This window comes from Littorina saxatilis, linkage group LG12, assembly GCF_037325665.1.
Source record: "Littorina saxatilis isolate snail1 linkage group LG12, US_GU_Lsax_2.0, whole genome shotgun sequence".
Taxonomy (NCBI): domain Eukaryota; kingdom Metazoa; phylum Mollusca; class Gastropoda; order Littorinimorpha; family Littorinidae; genus Littorina; species Littorina saxatilis.
Window position 1 is genome coordinate 36,498,329 of NC_090256.1, and position 20,826 is coordinate 36,519,154.

Consider the following 20,826-nt stretch of genomic DNA (forward strand, 5'->3'; position numbering starts at 1 on the left):
AGCTTTAACAAGTGTAGACTTGCTGTTGGCAGCGCTATGAATAAGGAGCTAGGTTCTTCTTCTTCTTCTTCTTCTTCTTCTTCTTCTTCTTTCATGGACTGAAACTCCCACGTTGACTCATGTTTTAGCACGAGTGGGTTTTTACCCCTACATTTAGGCAGGCTAATGCCGCTTTCGAAGTATGCATACTTGGTATTTTCGTGTTTCACCGAACTCTGACATGGATTACAGGATCTTTTCCGTGCGCACTTGTTCTTGCACATTAGTTGACCTGGGAGATCGGAACAATCTTTACCCTTAACCCACTAGCCACATGACAACCACTGTGACCGTGTGTGCGTGTGTGCGTGTGTGTGTGTGTGTGTGCGTGTGTGTGTGTGTGTGTGTCTGTGTGCGTGCGTGTGCGTGCGTGAGTGTACGCGCATGGCTGTTGTCGTGGTTGACATTATTGTATGTATACTTTCTGTACCCACAAGTACATTTATCCTACGATTGACTTAGACTATTTTCCTTCGATTGACTTACTGTGTGGGTGAGTGCATAGGCATAGTTGTTGTTATGGTTGTATTCTTATTTGTATCTTTTTGTATCCATGAGTACACCTATCTAACGCTTCTATGTGATACAATATATCTTATATATATATATGTACAAACACCACTGTAAATGCCCACCAAGATACCTAGTTCGTCTGATTTGATTGTATTCGCATTGCTGCTCAAATTCAACTCTACCCTTGACTTTCATGAACACCTTTGTTTGTGATCGTACTTCATTGTTGCTGTTCTCCTTTCTGTTGGTTCTTTGCGAGTTTTCCATATTGTTTATATTTACTTTCTTTTCTAGTTTTTCTTTTAAAGTTGCTTTTTCACTTAGACATATCGCTCTGTTCCAATTTATACACTGAACGTAATCCTAAAAATGTCATTCCTACTTAGAACTTCGATATTTCTGCTCTGTTCACCCAACTGTCCTCTTTCTCCTTTCCTGATGGAGACATTTTTTTCTCCGTCCAAGAGTGTGCTTCCTCCGAGAGACCAGTGTGAACGATCGCCACCGCTTCTGGCCCCGTCTCCTTTTGTGTTCCTTAGCGAAACTGTGACATAATGTTTGTATCACTAGCTTGTTACAGGGCCAGAATCGGGGGTTATCACTCAATAGCGGTCGGCCTGTCCAATAAAAAATTAAACTTTCTGAATATTTCAAATATTTACTCTTTTCTCGCATTGCTTTTTATGGGCAAAGAAGGCTATCCTCTTGCGTTGTTACTCCATTGTTTATCTAACCAAACATTCTTTAAATCGCATCTACTCGGTCGAAAGACAGCCCCATCCAAGAATGTGACACAACAAGCCGAATCTATTAAACCACGTAATCAACTTACCCACATTGCACCAGTTAGCGTATCCTTCTTCTATATAATACTTATTAACCTTGCCAGCTATCTGATCTGCCTTGCTGGCGACATTCACCCGAACCCTGGACCGTCACGAACTAAGAAACCTAGAGAGCTATCTGTTATACACATAAATGCTAGAAGTATCAGAAACAAATTAGATATAATAGAAACAGAGACTAGTACCCACGATATTATAACGATCTCAGAGACATGGCTTTCGGAGACCACGTCTAACGACGACATTCATCTTGAAGGTTATCACCCCCCAATTCGTAAAGACAGACCTAACGACCCCCACGGCGGGGTAGCAGTATACGTGAAAAACACTCTTGTGTGCAAACCAAGGCATGACCTTCTGATCCCCCAGCTTGAGGCCGTATGGGTTGAAACTAGATTAAACCAGGATACGTTGTTAATAGGTACATTTTATAGGCCGCCTAACTCTAATGTAGAATACTGGAAACTCATCGATCAGTCAATTAAAAATGTCGCCGCTTCAGAGCATATGTTTATTATTCTTGGTGATTTCAATTCAGATTTTACAAACAACCCGTCGCAGCATCTTCTTGATATTATCACTCTAAACAGTCTACAACAACTAGTTACACTTCCGACCCGCGTTACAGAAACAACATCGTCATGCATTGACCTTATTCTTACCTCGAGTGTAGACATCGTGCAAAGCATTAACGTTCTACCCCCTATTTGCAGCGACCATTCTGTGCCATGTGCGACAATTAAGAAACACATACATAAAACTCCTGCATCCAAAAGAACAATATTTAACTATTCCAAATTAAACAAAGAAAAATTCCTTACCGAACTGAGGAAAATCGACTGGATGAGCATTGCAACGCTACACACTGTCAACGAAGCAGCCAGGTCATTTTCCGAAAAGCTGTTAAGTGTCGCAAGACTATGCATGCCAGTAAAGACAATAACTGTTCGCGATCAAGACGCACCATGGATGACAGAGGAAATTATAAAACTACGCGACAAAAAAAGATCAGTTCACGATACAGCAGTGCGACTAAACACACCTGAGGCCTGGGAACACTTTCGTATGACTCGCAATAATTATACTGACACAATTCGAAATCGGAAATTAGAATATATAAAAGAATTAGACAAAAAAGTATCCAGTGGAGATAACTTTGGTACTAAAAATTGGTGGAAACTAGTTAAATCATTCTTATCAAAGAAAGGATCAAACCCCAATGAAATTCCTCCTTTGACGTCAAACGGAACAACCTACTATACTAACCTAGAAAAAGCAAACTTGTTCAACGACTTCTTTATCCAACAGTCCATTGTCGAAGACGATATGTCAGCCATTCCTGAAGTACCAAGGCTTCCTTGCAGAATAAACACTCTCACACTTTCAGTCGAAGAAGTTATAAATACGATTAACAAACTAGACAAAACAAAAGCAGTCGGTCCAGACGAAATCCACAATAGAATTTTAATTGAGAGCTGCGAAGTGATTTGTGACAGCCTAACTGCACTGTTTAATCGGTCTTTACGTGAAGGACTTTTTCCGTCAGTTTGGAAAATAGCCCACGTTTCACCAGTTCATAAAAAGGGAAACAAAGATACATGTAGTAATTATCGTCCAATCTCCCTCCTAAGCTGTGTTGGCAAAACACTAGAGAAATGCATACAAATTCATGTCTTTGACTACTTAACACAAAACAATATCATTACAGAGTCGCAGTCCGGTTTCATCCCTGGAGACTCAACTGTTTACCAGCTTCTTACAATATACAATGACATATGCAAATCACTCGATAATAGAATAACTACCCAAGCAATCTTCTTTGATATATCCAAAGCATTCGATAGAGTTTGGCACCGGGGCTTATTGCATAAACTCGAAGCCGTTGGAATTAATGGGCCATTATTAAACTGGTTTACAGACTACCTAACAGATCGAAAGCAAGCAGTTGTATTAAAAGGCAGTAAATCAACTTATCTTCCAGTAGTAGCGGGAGTTCCTCAAGGATCAGTGCTTGGACCTTTGCTTTTCCTAATTTATGTAAACGACATTGTACGTGACATAGAATCTACGATTAAGCTTTTTGCTGACGACACTAGCATGTACTTGTCTTTAGCCAATCACAACATCCGTGCCGAAATTTTAAACTCAGATCTTGAAAAAATTGTAAATTGGGCAGAAACATGGAAGGTAGCATTTAACCATGCAAAAACTGAATTGGTGAACTTTTGTACACAAAGAACCCCTGATATCGCAGATCTAAACTTTGGCAATACCATCCTTGAAAGTTCCCAAAATCACAAACACTTAGGAATAATAATACAAAACAACTGTAAATGGGATGAACATATAAAATCTTTTGTTGCAAAGTGCAGAACTCTCGTAGCTTGCTTGCGTACATACAAATATAGACTGAGCCGAAAATCATTGGAAATTATGTTTAAATCCTTCATTCTACCACACTTTGATTATTGCGACATAATATGGGACAATTGTAGCAAAACCCTAACAGATGAACTCGAAAAGTTAAACCTAGATGCAATACGAACAATCATCGGAGCTGTCCGCGGAACCAGTCACTTTAAGCTTTACGGAGAATCTGGACTCCAATCATTATCTGAAAGGCGTAACCGTCATAAACTAACAATGTTCCATAAAATTATTCACGACAAGACCCCCCCATACCTACAAGCAGCACTCCCACCTCTCGTAGCAGCCAACAACCCCTACCACAGACGCCGCCCCTTAGAACGAAGTATACCCCCACATCGAACAGAAACGTACAAAACATCCTTTTTTCCTTCGACAACAGTACTCTGGAACCAACTACCTGAACAAATACAGTTAACTGACTCCCTCGGGGAATTTAAACATTACTTAACAAAAGACGACACACAAATTCCCGTTTACTTCTACAGTGGCAGTCGACAAACACAAATAATCCACACAAAAATTAGACTTAAGCAAGAAACAACACAATCAACAAACTAACCAACAACCTCATACACACAGATATTCTACTTCATGGAAACCCCTCCTTGCAAACAAAAATTAACAAAAACATCTTTTTAACAGTGCAGGAATTTATTGGACAGTCCGGCCGTTTCGAACAGATAAACATGTAAAGTGAAAGCAAAATCGACACGTCTACTCGTCTCTCTCTCTCTCTCTCTCTTTCTCTCTCTCTCTCTCTCTCTCTCTCTCTCTCTCTCTCTCTCTCTCTCTCTCTTTCTCTCTCTCTCTCTCTCACTCTCCCCCTCTCTCCCCCTCCCTCCCTCCCTCTCTCCCTCCCTATCTCTTACTCGCAAACACCATAAATATTATATTATGTATTCCCAAACGGATTTTTGTTTTGATGTACAATTTTCATTCAATTTTCTTTTCATGTTTGCAAGCTTTTCATTTAAACTGTACAATAGCCGCCATTTATATTATATGTAATTTTCTAGAAATAGTGAACACCACTATAAGCATTATGCTTGTTGTTGTTTACTCAATATGCGTTTTTTGTAAATAATGCACAAACGTTAAATAAAACAGTTTAAACCAACCCACTAGACGCCGTCTGAGTTCGAACCCACGAACTTCCGCTTGGGGGGGAGGGGGGGGGGCGGCGTCTTACCCACTAGGCCATTGCGCCAGTCGAGCTGGGATCCGTAAATATTTTCACAAGACAAATACAATCTCATAATATTGAGCGGAAACTGCATTCACAGAAGAGAGAGACAGAGACAGAAACTCTTTCTCACACATACAAAGATGGGCGCAGTGGCATAGTGGATTAGACATCGGCCTCCAAATCGGAAGGTCGTGAGTTCAAATCGCGGCCGCGACCGCCTGGTGGGTTAAGGGTGGAGATTTTTTCCGATCTCCCAGGTCGACGTATGTGCAGACCTGCTATTGCCTTGTCCCCCTTCGTGTGTACACGCAAGCACAAGACCAAGCGCGCACGGAAAACATGTAATCCAAGTCAGAGTTCGGTGGGTTATAGAAACACGAAAACACTCAGCATCCTTCACCCGGAATCGGCGTATGGCTGCCTGAATGGTTGGATGGTTAGTTGTACCATGTCAATAATGTGTTAATGATACCTGATATTTGTTATTCTGCCTTTCGTGTACAGTTGATGAGCAAGTATACCCGAATGCGCACGCATACACACACACACACACACACACACACACACACACACACACACACACACACACACACACACACACACAAACACACAACATACACTCACACACAAACACACACGTGCACACAAACACACTCACACACTCACACACACACATACACACAAACGCACGCACACACATACACACAAACACTCACAAACGCACACACAGATAAGAATGCAGCAGATTCATAAGAAGACGCAGAATGCACAAGCAAATTACGCTTAAACTTTGCACGATTGGCTTTTCAAAAAGGCCAATTTTAATATTAAAAAAACATTTCAGTTACGGACGACAGCGGGCAGACAGTGCCCGACTCATGACTAGTGTTTTGGCGAGTAAGGAAAGACTGCAGGTGAGAAAGGATGAAATAAGAAAAGAAAAAAATACTCTCCACGCGGACACCATAAGGCAAAAGGGAACAATAATGTGCTGCTGCTGAAGACTTCAATACGAAACCACAGCACTTTTGTTTAAACAGTATTTTATTCGTAAACAGACACAAGATAATATAACAACATCATTAAGAAGGAGCACAACAAGTTTAAAACTTATGATAAGTGCTCACATAAACATGCCTGAAATTTCATGGCGGAATATGATCAATGCGACACATTTTTTGAAAAAAGAGAAGAAAAAAAAAAGGAGAAAGACAACAAGGAAAACTTAGTTTGAATTATCAAACACAATCTGTGTCAATACCGAAAACGAAAACAAATACAAAACGAGAACGAAAGACACAACAAAGCCACACCACAGCACTTTCGTTTCTTTGTGTGGTCTTGTATCTAGTGTTTATATTTGTTATAATTATCTTATTCTAACTTTCGGGCGTCTACGGAACTAGAAAGACTTTTAGATGAGTCACGATTTTCGTATTGAAGGATCTCGAAATCCACGCGAAATACGTGTTCATAGACATTGAGCATGTTTGCATGGTGATTTTGTTTGGATGGTGGGGTGTTTGGTTCGTCGTCCGTCGCTTGCTTGGTGGTAGGTACGTTGGTTAGTTGTTGGTCGTTTGTTTGTTTGTGTGCAAGGCGGGTTTTCTTTTTTCATTTTTCCTAAAACAAAAAACTCTTCCAGAAAAAAAAAGGTTTAGATTTAGCATGAAAACATCCTTGTGTAACTCCAAAATGGCGGTTTTCATCAGGCTTAGCGGTGACGCTGGGTGGTAGGTTTTGCCGAGCCAGAGTTCGGGATGCAAAGGCCTCGCTCCTCCAGTCGCAAATGCTGTGAGAGAGGGAAATATGCTGAAATTAGTCAAAACCTGATTGGGAGGATGGGGGGCCGGGGGTGTAGGTTTGAAGGGGAATACCGTAAAGTACCTTTTAAACGCCCAGTATTGAGCAAACGCCCACCCCCTATTTTGGGTCAAGCGCTGTGCATCGGGTCATAGACCAAATAGCCTGGACCGCCAACTCGTCACGTGACCCTTCGAGGTTACGACTCTCGACTTTCAGGGGCGCGTGACGTCCGGTTTGAAAAGCCAGCGATTCGAAGACAGTGAAAAGAAAGCACGCTCCAGTTATTTGTGACAATGGGAGGTGACAATGAACTGGATTTTCCAAAAATCCAAACTAAACTTAACAAAACTCATCGAAAAACATGTTCCATATGCACTTTTGCTGAGTTTATTTTCGCATTTTGAGAACTTACCTCGGCAACTTCGTCCATGTTTACAATCGATATCGACACCGGATATGACATCCCCCTGATTTCTGAAATGCCATGTAAGCGTAGGTTCCTAAATGCGAGAGGCCGCTACCTCGTAATAGAGAGAAAGAGCGGAGAGAGAGCTAGATGGCGGTCCAGGATAAATGGTCTATGATCGGGTACAGTACCTCTTAACGCCGACCCCACTGATGAAATCAGAAATTAAACTGATTATTTCCTCGATGATTTGATTGACGTCTGTTTTAATGACATCAATATCTGTACATACGATCTATCATGATTATTCCTTTGGTACCTGAAGGACTTTAGCAGCGTAATTGTGAGTCATAATCAAATGAATTATAAGAAAATAAAAATAAAAAGAATTAGTTCACGCTACTTACGTTCTCAAGGTACGCACGAACAAGACCTTCCTCCGTGTCTGGCAGATCTGTCGACAAGGTAATAAGGGGCAGATTACACCTGCGCAGAGTCACAGGCACAGACGAAGCACTGCAGATTGTTGAGGTAATTCTTTTTGTTTTTGTTCCCAGCCCGCCCCACGTTGCGTGAAAAGAAAACAGGCCAAAAAATATATACTCGTCATAATCCCTTTCGCAGCACCAATAATCTGCAGTGCGTCATCTGTGCCGCTGACTCTGCGCAGGTATAATCTACCCTTCACCTGCATAAACCTCGCGTAAATACATGTACAGGTAAGCCAGACCACACAACATTTTTCATGCCGCCAAAAAGCACAGAAATTGCTCTCTGTGTCTATCTCTCTCTCTCTCTCTCTCTCTCTGTCTCTCTCTCTCTCTGTCTGTCTCTCTCTCTGTCTCTCTCTCTGTCTCTCTCTGTCTCTCTCTCTCTCTCTCTCTCTCTCTCTCTCTCTGTCTCTCTCTCTCTCTCTCTGTCTCTCTGTCTCTGTCTCTCTCTCTGTCTCTCTCTCTCTCTGTCTCTCTCTGTCTCTGTCTCTCGCTCTCTGTCTCGCTCTCTCTGTCTCTCTCTCTCTCCCTGCATATGGGTGGGTTCGCGGATGAGTCTCGTGAATGTGCATGAGCCAAACGTTTACATACACACCACACACGAGCATGTCTGTATTAACAGCAGTGGCAAATTGCAATACCGAAGGCTACCACTACCACAATGGCGCATGCCTTCGTTCCTGCTTAATTCATAGACGTGTGCGTGCAGACATGCACGATGGCTATAGATCAAAGATACACACATCAACAGTATCCCTGGTGCCTGAAAATGTTACCAAAAGGAAGTTTTTGTATTTCATTTGGTTTGTTGGGTTGGATGATTTGTTTGCTTGTTTATTTTTTTTCTGCTTTTCGTTCCTTTCTTTATGCGACAAGAGTCGAAGTTCATCGACGATTTTGAGATAAGTTTATCGAGTATTTGTGTGTGTTTGTCTACTTCAAAGGCCACTGGGTCGACGAACTGTAAGCTTAACGTTTTGTTGTGTCAATAATTACTAACGTTCCAATAAGGCCTAAAAAAAAATTGGTGTGGTTACGGTCACCCGACCTACCCTATTTTTAGAGGCCGACCCTATAACTTTTTATTCCATTTGTCAACAAAAAACCAAAAAAACCAAAAAAACCGAGTGCAGAAAACGCAATGAAAGCGACAGCGCTCGAGTCGCACACGTATTTCTTGTCAAGTGAGTTTAATTTGTACACATTAGAAAAAAACAGTTTAAAAAAAAAGTGATTGCCTACCTTCCTTGCCTATTTTGTTTGGCTATGTTACCTTAACCACACCTTTTTTATTTTTTGGCCTAACTTACAATTCTTGTTTGTTTGTTTTTGTTACTTATTCTTTGTACGTGTCGTTTATTGCTTTGTTTGTTTGTTTGCTGGTTTGCCAGCTGGTCCATTGTTTGCTTGTCGATTGGTTGGTTGGTTGGTGAGGAAGAAAGCTCAAGGAGATAAAAATTACTGCAAGAAGGAAGTTCTCGCCACACCACGCACGCATGCGCATAGTGTAACTCACGTGCCGTCAGCGCCAAAATGGCGTCTCTGTCCTGCCCTCTCTCGTAGGCGTGCAGTCTGCAGACCTCGGCGGCAGCGATCAGTTCCACGAGCATCACCTGTTCTTCGGGCGTCAGGAAGTTGAGGGCGTCGGACGAGTGAAGCCGCTTCAGAACCGTCAGCAGTTCTCCAGTCACGTGACACACCGTCAGGCACGTGATCACGACAAGAGCCAGGGTCTTCATGGTCTTCTGAGGAACAGGAATAGACATATATGTCATAGGAGAGGATACGTATGGATATCTTCTTCTTCTTCGTTCATGGGATGAAACTCCCACGTTCACTCATGTTTTCGCACCTGGTGTTTTTTTTGTTACGTGTATGACCGTTTTTACACCGCCAGCCATACGCCGCTTTCGGGGGAATTGGAAGCATGCTGGGTATTTTCGTGTTCCTATAACCCTCCGAACTCTAATGGATTACAGGATCTTTTCCGTGCGCACTGGGTCTTGTGCTTGCGTGTACACACGAAGGGGGATAAGGCACTGTTAACCTGGGAAATCGGAAAAATCTCCACCCTTAACCCACCAGGCGACAGCGGTCGGGATTTGAACTCACGACCTTCCGAATAGGAGGCCGATGTCTTATCCACTAGGCCACTGTGCTCACGCACTTGCACGCAGACACTCTCTTTCAACCCGACACGAACAGACGTACACGCATAAGTACACACGCTACTCAAGCGCGATTTTGACATTAATTGGAACGTCCTTACGAAGACGCACACTCACACACACACACACACACACACACACACACACACACACACATACAACCACACACGCACGCGCACACACACACACACGCACGCACGCACGCACACACACACACACATACATACACACACACGCACGCACGCACGTACGCGCGCGCACACACACACACACACACACACCCAAGAGTCATTGTCATTTGTCCTCTACGTTGTCAACTAAGTGGCTGGTTGTGTAATTGGTGTTTTCACATCCGAAAAATGAAGTTCATGTCATCAGTATATATTGTAAACCACAGCACGCAATACGTTTGCAGTCTAAACTTTTAGATTTTCTTCTAAAATATCTTGCACCACTGGCACCGTGTTCATAGAACCTATTGTAGGCTTAATCCTTACTCCTTAATCCAAGCCCTTATTGCAAATCGAAACGATCCTTCACTCCAGAAACCCGAGCTTACCTGTTGACTTCGTCGATGACTTGTGGCAGAGATAGGTGCTGACTGTGTCAGTGTGTCGTTGGCAGATAACAACCGCCAGTCTGGGAACAACCAAAAACTGCTACACAAACACAAAACATGATAGTTTGGGACGACGCCCTTAAAGGAACAGGCCTTCTTGAGAACAAAGTTCGGTTTTTGCATAGGATGTTATCCGGTTTTTGTGTGTGTGTTTGTGTTTTGTTTTGTGTGTGTGTGTGTGTGTGTGTGTGTGTTTGTGTGTGTGTGTGTGTGTCAGTGTTTGTGTATGTGTGTGTTTGGAGCAAATTCCCGGAAAACTACTTGGCCGATCTTCATGTAACTTTGCATACACATTTTTCGAGGTAACATGATGTCTGGGGAGACAAACATGATGATCCGGTTTTTTCAAAACAGTTCAGACGGCACTGTCACGACCTCATTTTTTAAACAAACAAACAAACAAATATGGATGTTAACGGATACTAGTAGCAATTAGTGAAATTAATTCATAAAAATACCCACCCGGGCTGTTGACTGTTGCTATATGTCCAAGAGGATGTAAGGACGTATTCCAGGTAATAGCTGACTGGAGCTAAGGCCCCCGTCACACAGCTCTACGCCCTTAGGCCCCCGTCACATAGCTCTACGCCCTTACGAAGACCATGCCGATCACTCCAGTCTGAAAACGTTGTCAAATCGGGGCATATCGTCGTCGAAATCCAGCACAATACAAACACCCTTTCGTTTTAAACACTCACCGCTTGAGAACATCCTATGTGCCCTACGTAAAGAGCGAGCAATTTTCAAAGAATTGATTTTTGCGTGGCCAGCCGGATTGTGCAGTATCACAATCGGACGCCTCGTTTTTGCGCAAGACTTAACTTTTAAAATCTAAATAATACATTGACAGCTTGTTACACAAACATTCTTTAATCATAAAAGAATTCTTTTTTCATCAAGTGCAATTCGAAGTTTTGAAAGTTTGAAAAAAGTAAAGCCCGGAAACGTGTAACGCAAAACGTCTTTCTCGTAGCAGACGACGGTTCTGCATAGCGCCAGTTCCTCTGAACGACCAACCGCCACCGCTCTAGTTCATGTGACTCGCAGCCGTTTGTTGCGTTTTAGATTCAGAGGTACACAATAACGTGCTATTGCAGATAAGCCTACAGCGAGTCGCATTTAAATCACAAACTGACGACTAAATTGTGAAAAAAAGGAAACTGGATCACACGGGTACACGATGGCTCAAGGGTAAGATAAACCACACGAAAATAAATTCTTTGAAAATTGCTCGCTCTTTACGGAGGGCACCTAGGATGTTCTCAAGGGGTGAGTGTTTAAATGAAAGAGTGTTTGTACTGTGTGTAAAAGCCTGACAGTGTCTGTGATGGTTTACGGGAGGCTGACTGTGCTTTTAAAATTTCACAGACAAAATTAAATATTTCTGAGAATTTAAATGATTATGTAGAAGAAAAGAACTCTCTTTGATGGTGTTCTTTTTTGTTTAGTTTTGTGTGTTGTTGTTGTTGGTGGTGGTGTTGTTGTTGTTGGTGGTGGTGTTGTTGTTGTTGTTGGTGTTGGTGTTGGTGTTGTTGTTGTTGTTGGTGTTGTTGTTGTTGTTGTTGGTGTTGTTGTTGGTGTTGTTGTTGGTGTTGGTGTTGGTGTTGTTGTTGGTTGTTGTTGTTGTTGTTTTTGTTTTTGTTGGTGTTGTTGTTGGTGTTGTTGTTGGTGTTGTTGTTGGTGTTGTTGTTGGTGTTGTTGTTGTTGTTGTTGTTGTTGTTGTTGTTGGTGTTGTTGTTGTTGTTGTTGTTGTTGTTGTTGCTGGTACTGATGATGTTGTTGGTGTTGTTGTTGTTGTTGTCGTTGTTGTTGCGCGAGTTATCTCTTTTAACTGCAGACCAGTACATTTCTGTATGGTTTGTGGTTGTTATTTAGCGACAGTGGTTTCGCTACAGCAGTGATCACATTCACCAATCCACTCTGAGAACTGTTTGATTTTCATCTTGCTGTCTCGTACTATGCACCGTTAGTTTAACGTTTACCAACCTATATCATGGCAGACATGGTGCGGGATCGATGTCACACTGTTGACGCACTTCACATGTTTTCGTATCCAGTGCTTTGTTACTTCTTTGACATTTCTCACCAAGCAGCAGAAGCTCCCTCGTAAGCTGCGGTCATACTTGCGACTCAGTCGTCGCGATTCAGTTGCGTGATTCAGTCTTTGGCCGATCGCACATCACATCGTAGGCCATTGACCCGTCACACGATGAACGATAGACGAACGACTGACGAACGATAACTCCACGCGAGCGGGGCGGAAGTGACGTGTCACAGTGAACACGGCAAACGCGCTTTGCGAGAGCAGACGCTAAATGTTCGAACATCGCTCTACCTTTCTGAAAAATTTCTTTCAGCATTACGCCTTTGCAAGAAATAAAGTTCCCAAGCAGCTGCAATTAATGTTCCCCGACCGCTGTACACGCCTAAAACGTCTCCTTTATATCTGAGTAAAAAACTGTTCTTCCAAAAAGTTTTGAATCGACGAAGAGACGCTGTACGCCACTGTCCGCCATTATTTTACGTCACGGCGTCAAGGCCGCAACAACGCGTTCTGATTAGCTCTGTTGGCTCTGCCCATGCGATTGACCGACGACTGGATCGCAGGAATAGAACATGTTCTAAACCTCAAAGCTACGAGGGAATCGCATGAGACTGAGTCGCAGACTTGTCGTAGCTGTTTTCTACGACTGAGTCGGCTGTGTGACAGGGTAAATCGCGCGACTCAGTCGCATGTGTGACGGCCCTCTAACAAACATACGCACACTCTGTCTCAACACCAAAGAGACATAGACAGACTGACAGTCAGTGTCACAAAGACAGACACAGACACTAAGACACACAGATACACACACACACACACACACACACACAAACACATACACACACGCGCGCTCACACACACACACACACACACATACACACACGCGCGCTCACACACACACACACACATATATATATACACGCGCGCGCTCCCACACACACACACACACACACACACACACACACACACACATACACACAGCTTTAATTCAACTCTGCAATAAAAATATTCATAACATTCATAAAACAGAAGGAAAATGGAAATTTCTTTGTAAGGATGCGCGTCTGTACAAATAAACCAACGTGCCCATACAAGTCATTGTGCTTCATTGTGATTCATTGGTGCAGCAGGTGTATGCAAAGGTTTCCCCACAGGGCCCAATGTTTTAATCAACTGCGACTCCACAAAAACGAGTAAAGCACAGACGGAAGGTCGTAGATTCGACTAAATCCCGGCCTCCCCTTGTTTGTTAAGGGTGGAGATTTTTCCGATCTCCCAGGTCAACTTCTGTGCAGACCTGGTAGTGCCTTATCCCGTTTCGTGTGTACACGCAAGTACAAGACCGAGATCCTATAATTCATGTCAGTAAAATACCCAGCATGCTTCCCCCGAAAGCCGCGTATGGCTGCCTAAATGGCGGGTAAAAACGATCATACGCGTAAAAACCCACTCGTGCGCACACAAAAAACACGAGTGTACGTGGGAGTTTCAGCCCATGTACGCAGAAGATGAAGAAGAAAAAGAAGAAGGAGAAGTGTAGGGCACAGGCAGTTCACAAGGGGTGCGGGCCAGGGCTTCACGGTGACGTGTTTGCTACCTTGCATAATAGTACTACGTACTGCAGTTTAACGTCCCTTTCAAGATCGCCCGTTTTAATGACATCCAAGCCTTTCTAAGATGTTCCTGTTTTTTACAAGTTTTTCTGCTCATAACCTCTGTAGTTTTACCTCCATTTTGAGACTTCCAGGACCTGCTCCCATTCAAAACTTGGTTTTCTAAAAAGCGTTCGATGTGTTTAATAACGATTATATGTCATTATCGCGTAACATGGCGTGATCACGGCGTAGTATGTGTGGTTACGTTGCATCATGGTGCGGTTACGTTGCATCATGATGTGGTTACGTTGCATCATGGTGTGGTTACGTTGCATCATGATGTGGTTACGATGCATCATGATGTGGTTACGATGCATCATGATGTGGTTACGATGCATCATGATGTGGTTACGTTGCATCATGATGTGGTTACGATGCATCATGATGTGGTTACGATGCATCATGGTGTGGTTACGTTGCATCATGATGTGATTACGATGCATCATGGTGTGGTTACGTTGCATCATGATATGGTTACGGTGCATCATGATGTGGTTACGATGCATCATGGTGTGGTAATGTTGCATCATGATGTGGTTACGTTGCATCATGATGTGGTTACGTTGCATCATGGTGTGGTTACGGCGTAACATGTCGTGATTATGGCGTGACATTGTATAAGTACGACGTAACAAGGCGTTACATGTTTCATCACGGTGAAACTTGCTTTGATTACGACGGAACATGGTATGAAGACGGTGTAACACGGCGTGTGAACGGTGTAACAAGGCATCAATTCGGTTCTCGTACCCGGCGTCTGCGGCTTGCTGAGAAATTACAATGGAGCGTGACAAAGTACTGCTGATGGGGTCTATGTCGACCAAAAAAGTGGGATTCCCTGTAGGTGGAGTTCCTGTATGTGGATTCCCTGTATACAGGGAATACCACAGGGTAAAGTTCCTGTAGCGTTTCGCTGATATCGCTGAAAGTCGCGTGATGCTTAGCGACATCGGTAGAATTTGATGTTTTTCGATCTTTTTTTGTATTTCTTAGAAATTCGAGTATGGTTTGCAAGTTTTATTGAAAAATTCCACCCTGTGGGATTTCCTGGATACAGGGGAATCCCTCTACAGGAACTCCACCTACAGGGAATCCCACTCTTTTGGTCAACATAGACCCCATCAGCCAAAGTACTGGACACGAAAACCGGCGAAGCACGTCAACGGTGTGTCTGCCATTGTATTAGTTGGTACACGTTCAACCAGCGCTGCACAATACGAGGCAGCTCCGAGGATGGACTGGCGACTGTGAGCACTGTCTTAGCGAAACCACTGTCACTAAAAACACCCGAGAAACTCGACCTATCATTCGTCCCTCGTCTTAGAACTTTACAAAAACGCAGGAAGGCTTGTGAAAAAGTTCCACACTACTGCGATCTAATTCTGGTAGTATAGGGGGCGTCAGATGCGTCTCATACGCAGCGGAGAAAGAAAATATGACAAGCGAATATTTCGATGCGTTTTATTCGAGGAGGCGGTGACATCAACGCATCCAGTCAGTTGTAATTTTCGAGATATATAGCAAACCCCGCGCAGCTGACAAAACGCATTATGGCTTCTAACTCTTTTAGAAAACAGGTATTGAAGTTACGAAGGTTTACATTGGTAGTAGTGGTTTGTGTGATTACAATCAGTGCTTTGCTGTTCGAGCAAACACGATTTTCTCAACGAGCTGTGAATGAGAATATACCGCTGCTCGGAACTAATGGTGGTGTGCTTGCAAATTCCTTCAGTGTACAGGTATTGAGAAATAGTGTTTTCTTGCGACATCTCTCATGTCCTTCTCATGTCCTTAGCCGAAGTGTGTTTGCGGTGGGGGGAGCGTTGGGGGGGGGGGGGGGGGTCTGTATGTCGGTTTTTACACCCCCGGTATAGGGGTGTGTATAGGATTCGGTCGATGTGTTTGTTTGTTTGTTTGTTTGTGTGTGTGTTTGTGTTCGCATATAGATCTCAAGAATGAACGGACCGATCGTCACCAAACTTGGTGAACAGGTTCTATACATTCCTGAGACGGTCCTTACAAAAATTGGGACCAGTCAAACACACGGTTAGGGAGTTATTGGTGGATTAAGATTCTACAAGGACTTATAGAGGGACATATTAATGGTCAAAGGGAAATAACCTTCTCAGTTGGTGGCAGTGAGAATGGTAAGGACGGGGGTGTTTTTCCTACCTCGGAGGAATTTCTTGTTTTTATCAATTTTAAAAGGAATACAAGTCGCGTAAGGCGAAAATACAATATTTAGTCAAGTAGCTGTCGAACTCACAGAATGAAACTGAACGCAATGCCATTTTTCAGCAAGACCGTATACTCGTAGCATCGTCAGTCCACCGCTCATGGCAAAGGCAGTGAAATTGACAAGAAGAGCGGGGTAGTAGTTGCGCTAAGAAGGATAGCACGCTTTTCTGTACCTCTCTTTGTTTTAACTTTCTGAGCGTGTTTTTAATCCAAACATATCATATCTATATGTTTTTGGAATCAGGAAGCGACAAGGAATAAGATGAAAGTGTTTTTAAATTGATTTCGACAATTTAATTTTGATAATAATTTTTATATATTTAATTTTCAGAGCTTGTTTTTAATCCGAATATAACATATTTATATGTTTTTGGAATCAGCAAATGATGGAAAATAAGATAAACGTAAATTTGGATCGTTTTATAAATTTTTATTTTTTTTTACAATTTTCAGATTTTTAATGACCAAAGTCATTAATTAATTTTTAAGCCACCAAGCTGAAATGCAATACCGAAGTCCGGGCTTCGTCGAAGATTACTTGACCAAAATTTCAACCAATTTGGTTGACAAATGAGGGCGTGACAGTGCCGCCTCAACTTTCACGAAAAGCCGGATATGACGTCATCAAAGACATTTATCAAAAAAATGAAAAAAAACGTTCGGGGATTTCATACCCAGGAACTCTCATGTCAAATTTCATAAAGATCGGTCTAGTAGTTTAGTCTGAATCGCTCTACACACACACACACACACACACACACACACACACACACAGACACACACACGCACATACACCACGACCCTCGTTTCGATTCCCCCTCGATGTTAAAATATTTAGTCAAAACTTGACTAAATATAATAACAAGTCGCGTAAGGCGAAATTACTACATTTAGTCAAGTAGCTTACAAACTCACAGAATGAAACTGAACGCAACGCAACGCAGCAAGACCGTATACTCGTAGCATCGTCACTCCACCGCCCGTGGCAAAGGCAGTGCCCGTGGAATTGACAAGAAGAGCGGGGTATTCGTTGCGCTGAGAAGGATAGCACGCTTTTCTGTACCTCTCTTCGTTTTAACTTTCTGAGCGTGTTTTTAATCAAAACATATCATATCTATATGTTTTTGGAATCAGGAACCGACAAGGAATAAGATGAAAGTGTTTTTAAATTGATTTCGAAAAAAAAATGTTGATAATAATTTTTATATATTTAATTTTCAGAGCTTGTTTTTAATCCAAATATAACATATTTATATGTTTTTGGAATCAGAAAATGATGAAGAATAAGATGAACGTAAATTTGGATCGTTTTATAAAAAAAATATGGTTTTTTACAATTTTTAGATTTTTAATGACCAAAGTCATTAATTAACTTTTAAGCTTCCGTGCTGAAATGCAATACCGAAGTCCGGCTTTCGTCGAAGATTGCTTGGCCAAAATGTCAATCAATTTGATTGAAAAATGAGGGTGTGACAGTGCCGCCTCAACTTTCACGAAAAGCCGGATATGACGTCATCAAAGACATCTATCAAAAAAATGAAAAAAATGTCTGAGGATATCATACCCAGGAACTCTCATGTCAAATTTCATAAAGATCGGTCCAGTAGTTTAGTCTGAATCGCTCTACACACACACACAGACAGACACACAGACACACATACACCACGACCCTCGTCTCGATTCCCCCCTCTACGTTAAAACATTTAGTCAAAACTTGACTAAATGTAACAAGTCGCGTAAGGCGAAAATACAATATTTAGTCAAGTAGCTGTCGAACTCACAGAATGAAACTGAACGCAATGCAACGCAGCAAGACCGTATTCTCGTAGCATCGTCAGTCCACCGCTCACGGCATAGGCAGTGAAATTGACAAGAAGAGCGGGGTAGTAGTTGCGCTGAGAAGGATAGCACGCTTTTCTGTACCTCTCTTCCTTTTAACTTTCTGAGCGTGTTTTTAATCCAAACATATCATATCTATATGTTTTTGGAATCAGGAACCGACAAGGAATAAGATGAAAGTGTTTTTAAATTGATTTGGACAATTTAATTTTGATAATAATTTTTATATATTTAATTTTCAGAGCTTGTTTTTAATCCGAATATAACATATTTATATGTTTTTGGAATCAGCAAATGATGGAGAATAAGATAAACGTAAATTTGGATCGTTTTATAAAAAACATTTTTTTTTTTACAATTTTCAGATGTTTAATGACCAAAGTTATTAATTAATTTTTAAGCCACCACGCTGAAATGCAATACCGAAGTCCGGGCTTTGTCGAACATTACCCGACCAAAATTTCAACCAATTTGGTTGAAAAATGAGGGCGTGACAGTGCCGCCTCAACTTTCACGAAAAGCCGGATATGACGTCATCAAAGACATTTATCAACAAAATGAAAAAAATGTTCGGGAATTTTATACCCAGGAACTCTCATGTCAAATTTCATAAAGATCGGTCCAGTAGTTTAGTCTGAATCGCTCTACACACACACACACACACACACACACACACACACAGACAGACACACACACACACACACACACGCACATACACCACGACCCTCGTCTCGATTCCCCCCTCTACGTTAAAACATTTAGTCAAAACTTGACTAAATGTAAAAAGAGAGATATAGCTCGAGAAAGAAAGAGAGAGAGAGAGAGAGAGAGAGAGAGAGAGAGAGAGAGAGAGAGAGAGAGAGAGAGAGAGAGAGAGCGTGTGTATGTGCATGTGTGTGTATGTGTGTGTTTGTGTGTGTGTGGGTTTGGTTTGTGTGTATGTGTGTGTGTGTGTGTGTGTGTATGTGTGTGTGTGTGTCTGTCTGTCTGTCTGTCTGTCTGTGTCTGTCTGTGTGTGTAAGTGAGTCTGTCTGTCTGTCTGTCTGTCATGCACACAAAATTAACCCGTGTCCGGCCAGGCCTGTATTGGAACAAGTGGCCCGTGATGTACAAGATGATCCTCGGTCACTGAGAGAAAGACATCTTCAATGGAAACACTACAAGACTGTTTGATGTTTCCACAGCTACCTTCAACACTTCACTACGTGTGGTGCGGCGACAAAACATTCCGCTTCCAGCATTACCTGGGTGTTCTGAGCGCTGTCAGGATTCTGCAGCCCTCCAAGATCCTCTTCCACTCTACACATTTGCCCGACACGTCTGGAGACGGCTACCACACCTGGTTTCTTGTAGGTCAAACCAACACACCTGGGAACCACTTTTTTTTTATTCACTGTTGTAACAAAATTCCTTGTAAATGTGTTTGACTTACAATGGACATCGACATTTTGATGGAAATCCCTGTTTTGCACTTGGAGTATTCTCAAATAAACTTGGTGTAATTTCAAACAAACATTAGCGTGCTCCACACAGCATTTGAACATCCATGATTCAAACATGCTTCACACGCGTCCGTCGCACCGATAATTAAGTTTACCAATACATTTAAAACAAATTCTTCTTTCAGTTTCAATGCTTATTGACTAAAACTGTAATTGTGTGTCCAAATACTGGATCGGATTCGGGATGGGCTTGTTGAGAAAAGTAGTCTAGGAATTTTTTTTTTTTTTTTTTTTCACTGACCGTACTGATTCTAGAGAATCATGCTTACAAAATACGGCGAAATCGTATGGGTTCCCATGTCTGAACATACGTTCGTGTGAGGCAATGAGTATTCAACACACGTTTTGGGGTCATACTTTAAACTCGAGAAAAAGTAAGTGAAGGAGGAAGAGAAAAAAAACACCATTATTGGTTGGTAATTTCTGTTGTTGCTTTTTATATTTTCAATGCATTCATCTAGGTAGTGATGATCACAAATTAAGTTCAACTTGTTTTTTTCTATAAATAAATGAAAGTAATCGTCACCGTTTTTGCTACAATAATGTTAGTGTAATCTATCCTCTCCCCGACTCCTATCGCTGAATATACTGTGAACACATTGCCCATAGTGTTATAATACTACATCAGCTAGTCTGTACACATGTGCATATATAGGGGCCTACTCTCTCAAAATGTCAACTCTGTAGTCCCGTTTCGATGTCATCGTGGAATTTTGGCATAACTCGATTCTAGGCGATTTTGATGTTTTCGAGCTTTAAAACTAAGTAGGCTTAAATCATTCTCCTTGAAACATATATTCTCATATGGTCTATATCATATTGCTTGTAAGAGCACGTTTATAAGCTTTGCTTGTTGTGCTCCATTTACTAATTGATTGTATGCGGCATTGTTGTATGTAATCATTTTGCTGAATAAAATTGTTTAAACCATATATTCTCCCAAATACGATTTACATTCAATGCATGATTTATAATTCTGTTATCTTTCCATACATACCAGGAACGCATATTACAAACACTATTTCATAATAAAAAATAAAGCGTT

General features: G+C 41.9%; 2 protein-coding genes across 2 annotated transcripts in view; one reads left to right on the forward strand and one right to left on the reverse strand.

Annotated features, from left to right (window-relative positions):
* Positions 1–5,804: 5,804 nt before the first annotated feature.
* On the reverse strand, positions 5,805–10,549 carry LOC138983314 (uncharacterized). Its single transcript, XM_070356725.1, has 4 exons — positions 10,444–10,549; positions 9,233–9,461; positions 7,633–7,679; positions 5,805–6,805 (listed from the first exon to the last, which is right to left on the reverse strand). Exons 2-4 carry the CDS (start codon positions 9,453–9,455, stop codon positions 6,728–6,730), a joined length of 348 nt encoding a protein of 115 aa, XP_070212826.1. The 5' UTR covers positions 9,456–9,461; positions 10,444–10,549; the 3' UTR covers positions 5,805–6,727.
* Positions 10,550–15,635: 5,086 nt separating this feature from the next.
* Positions 15,636–20,826, forward strand: part of LOC138981279 (uncharacterized) — a 35,051-nt gene continuing 29,860 nt past the window's right edge. The window contains exons 1-2 of the mRNA XM_070354128.1: positions 15,636–15,941; positions 19,464–19,628. Of these exons, the coding sequence (XP_070210229.1) occupies positions 15,753–15,941; positions 19,464–19,628 (354 nt within the window). The 5' untranslated portion in view covers positions 15,636–15,752. The remainder of the gene's footprint in view (positions 15,942–19,463; positions 19,629–20,826) is intronic.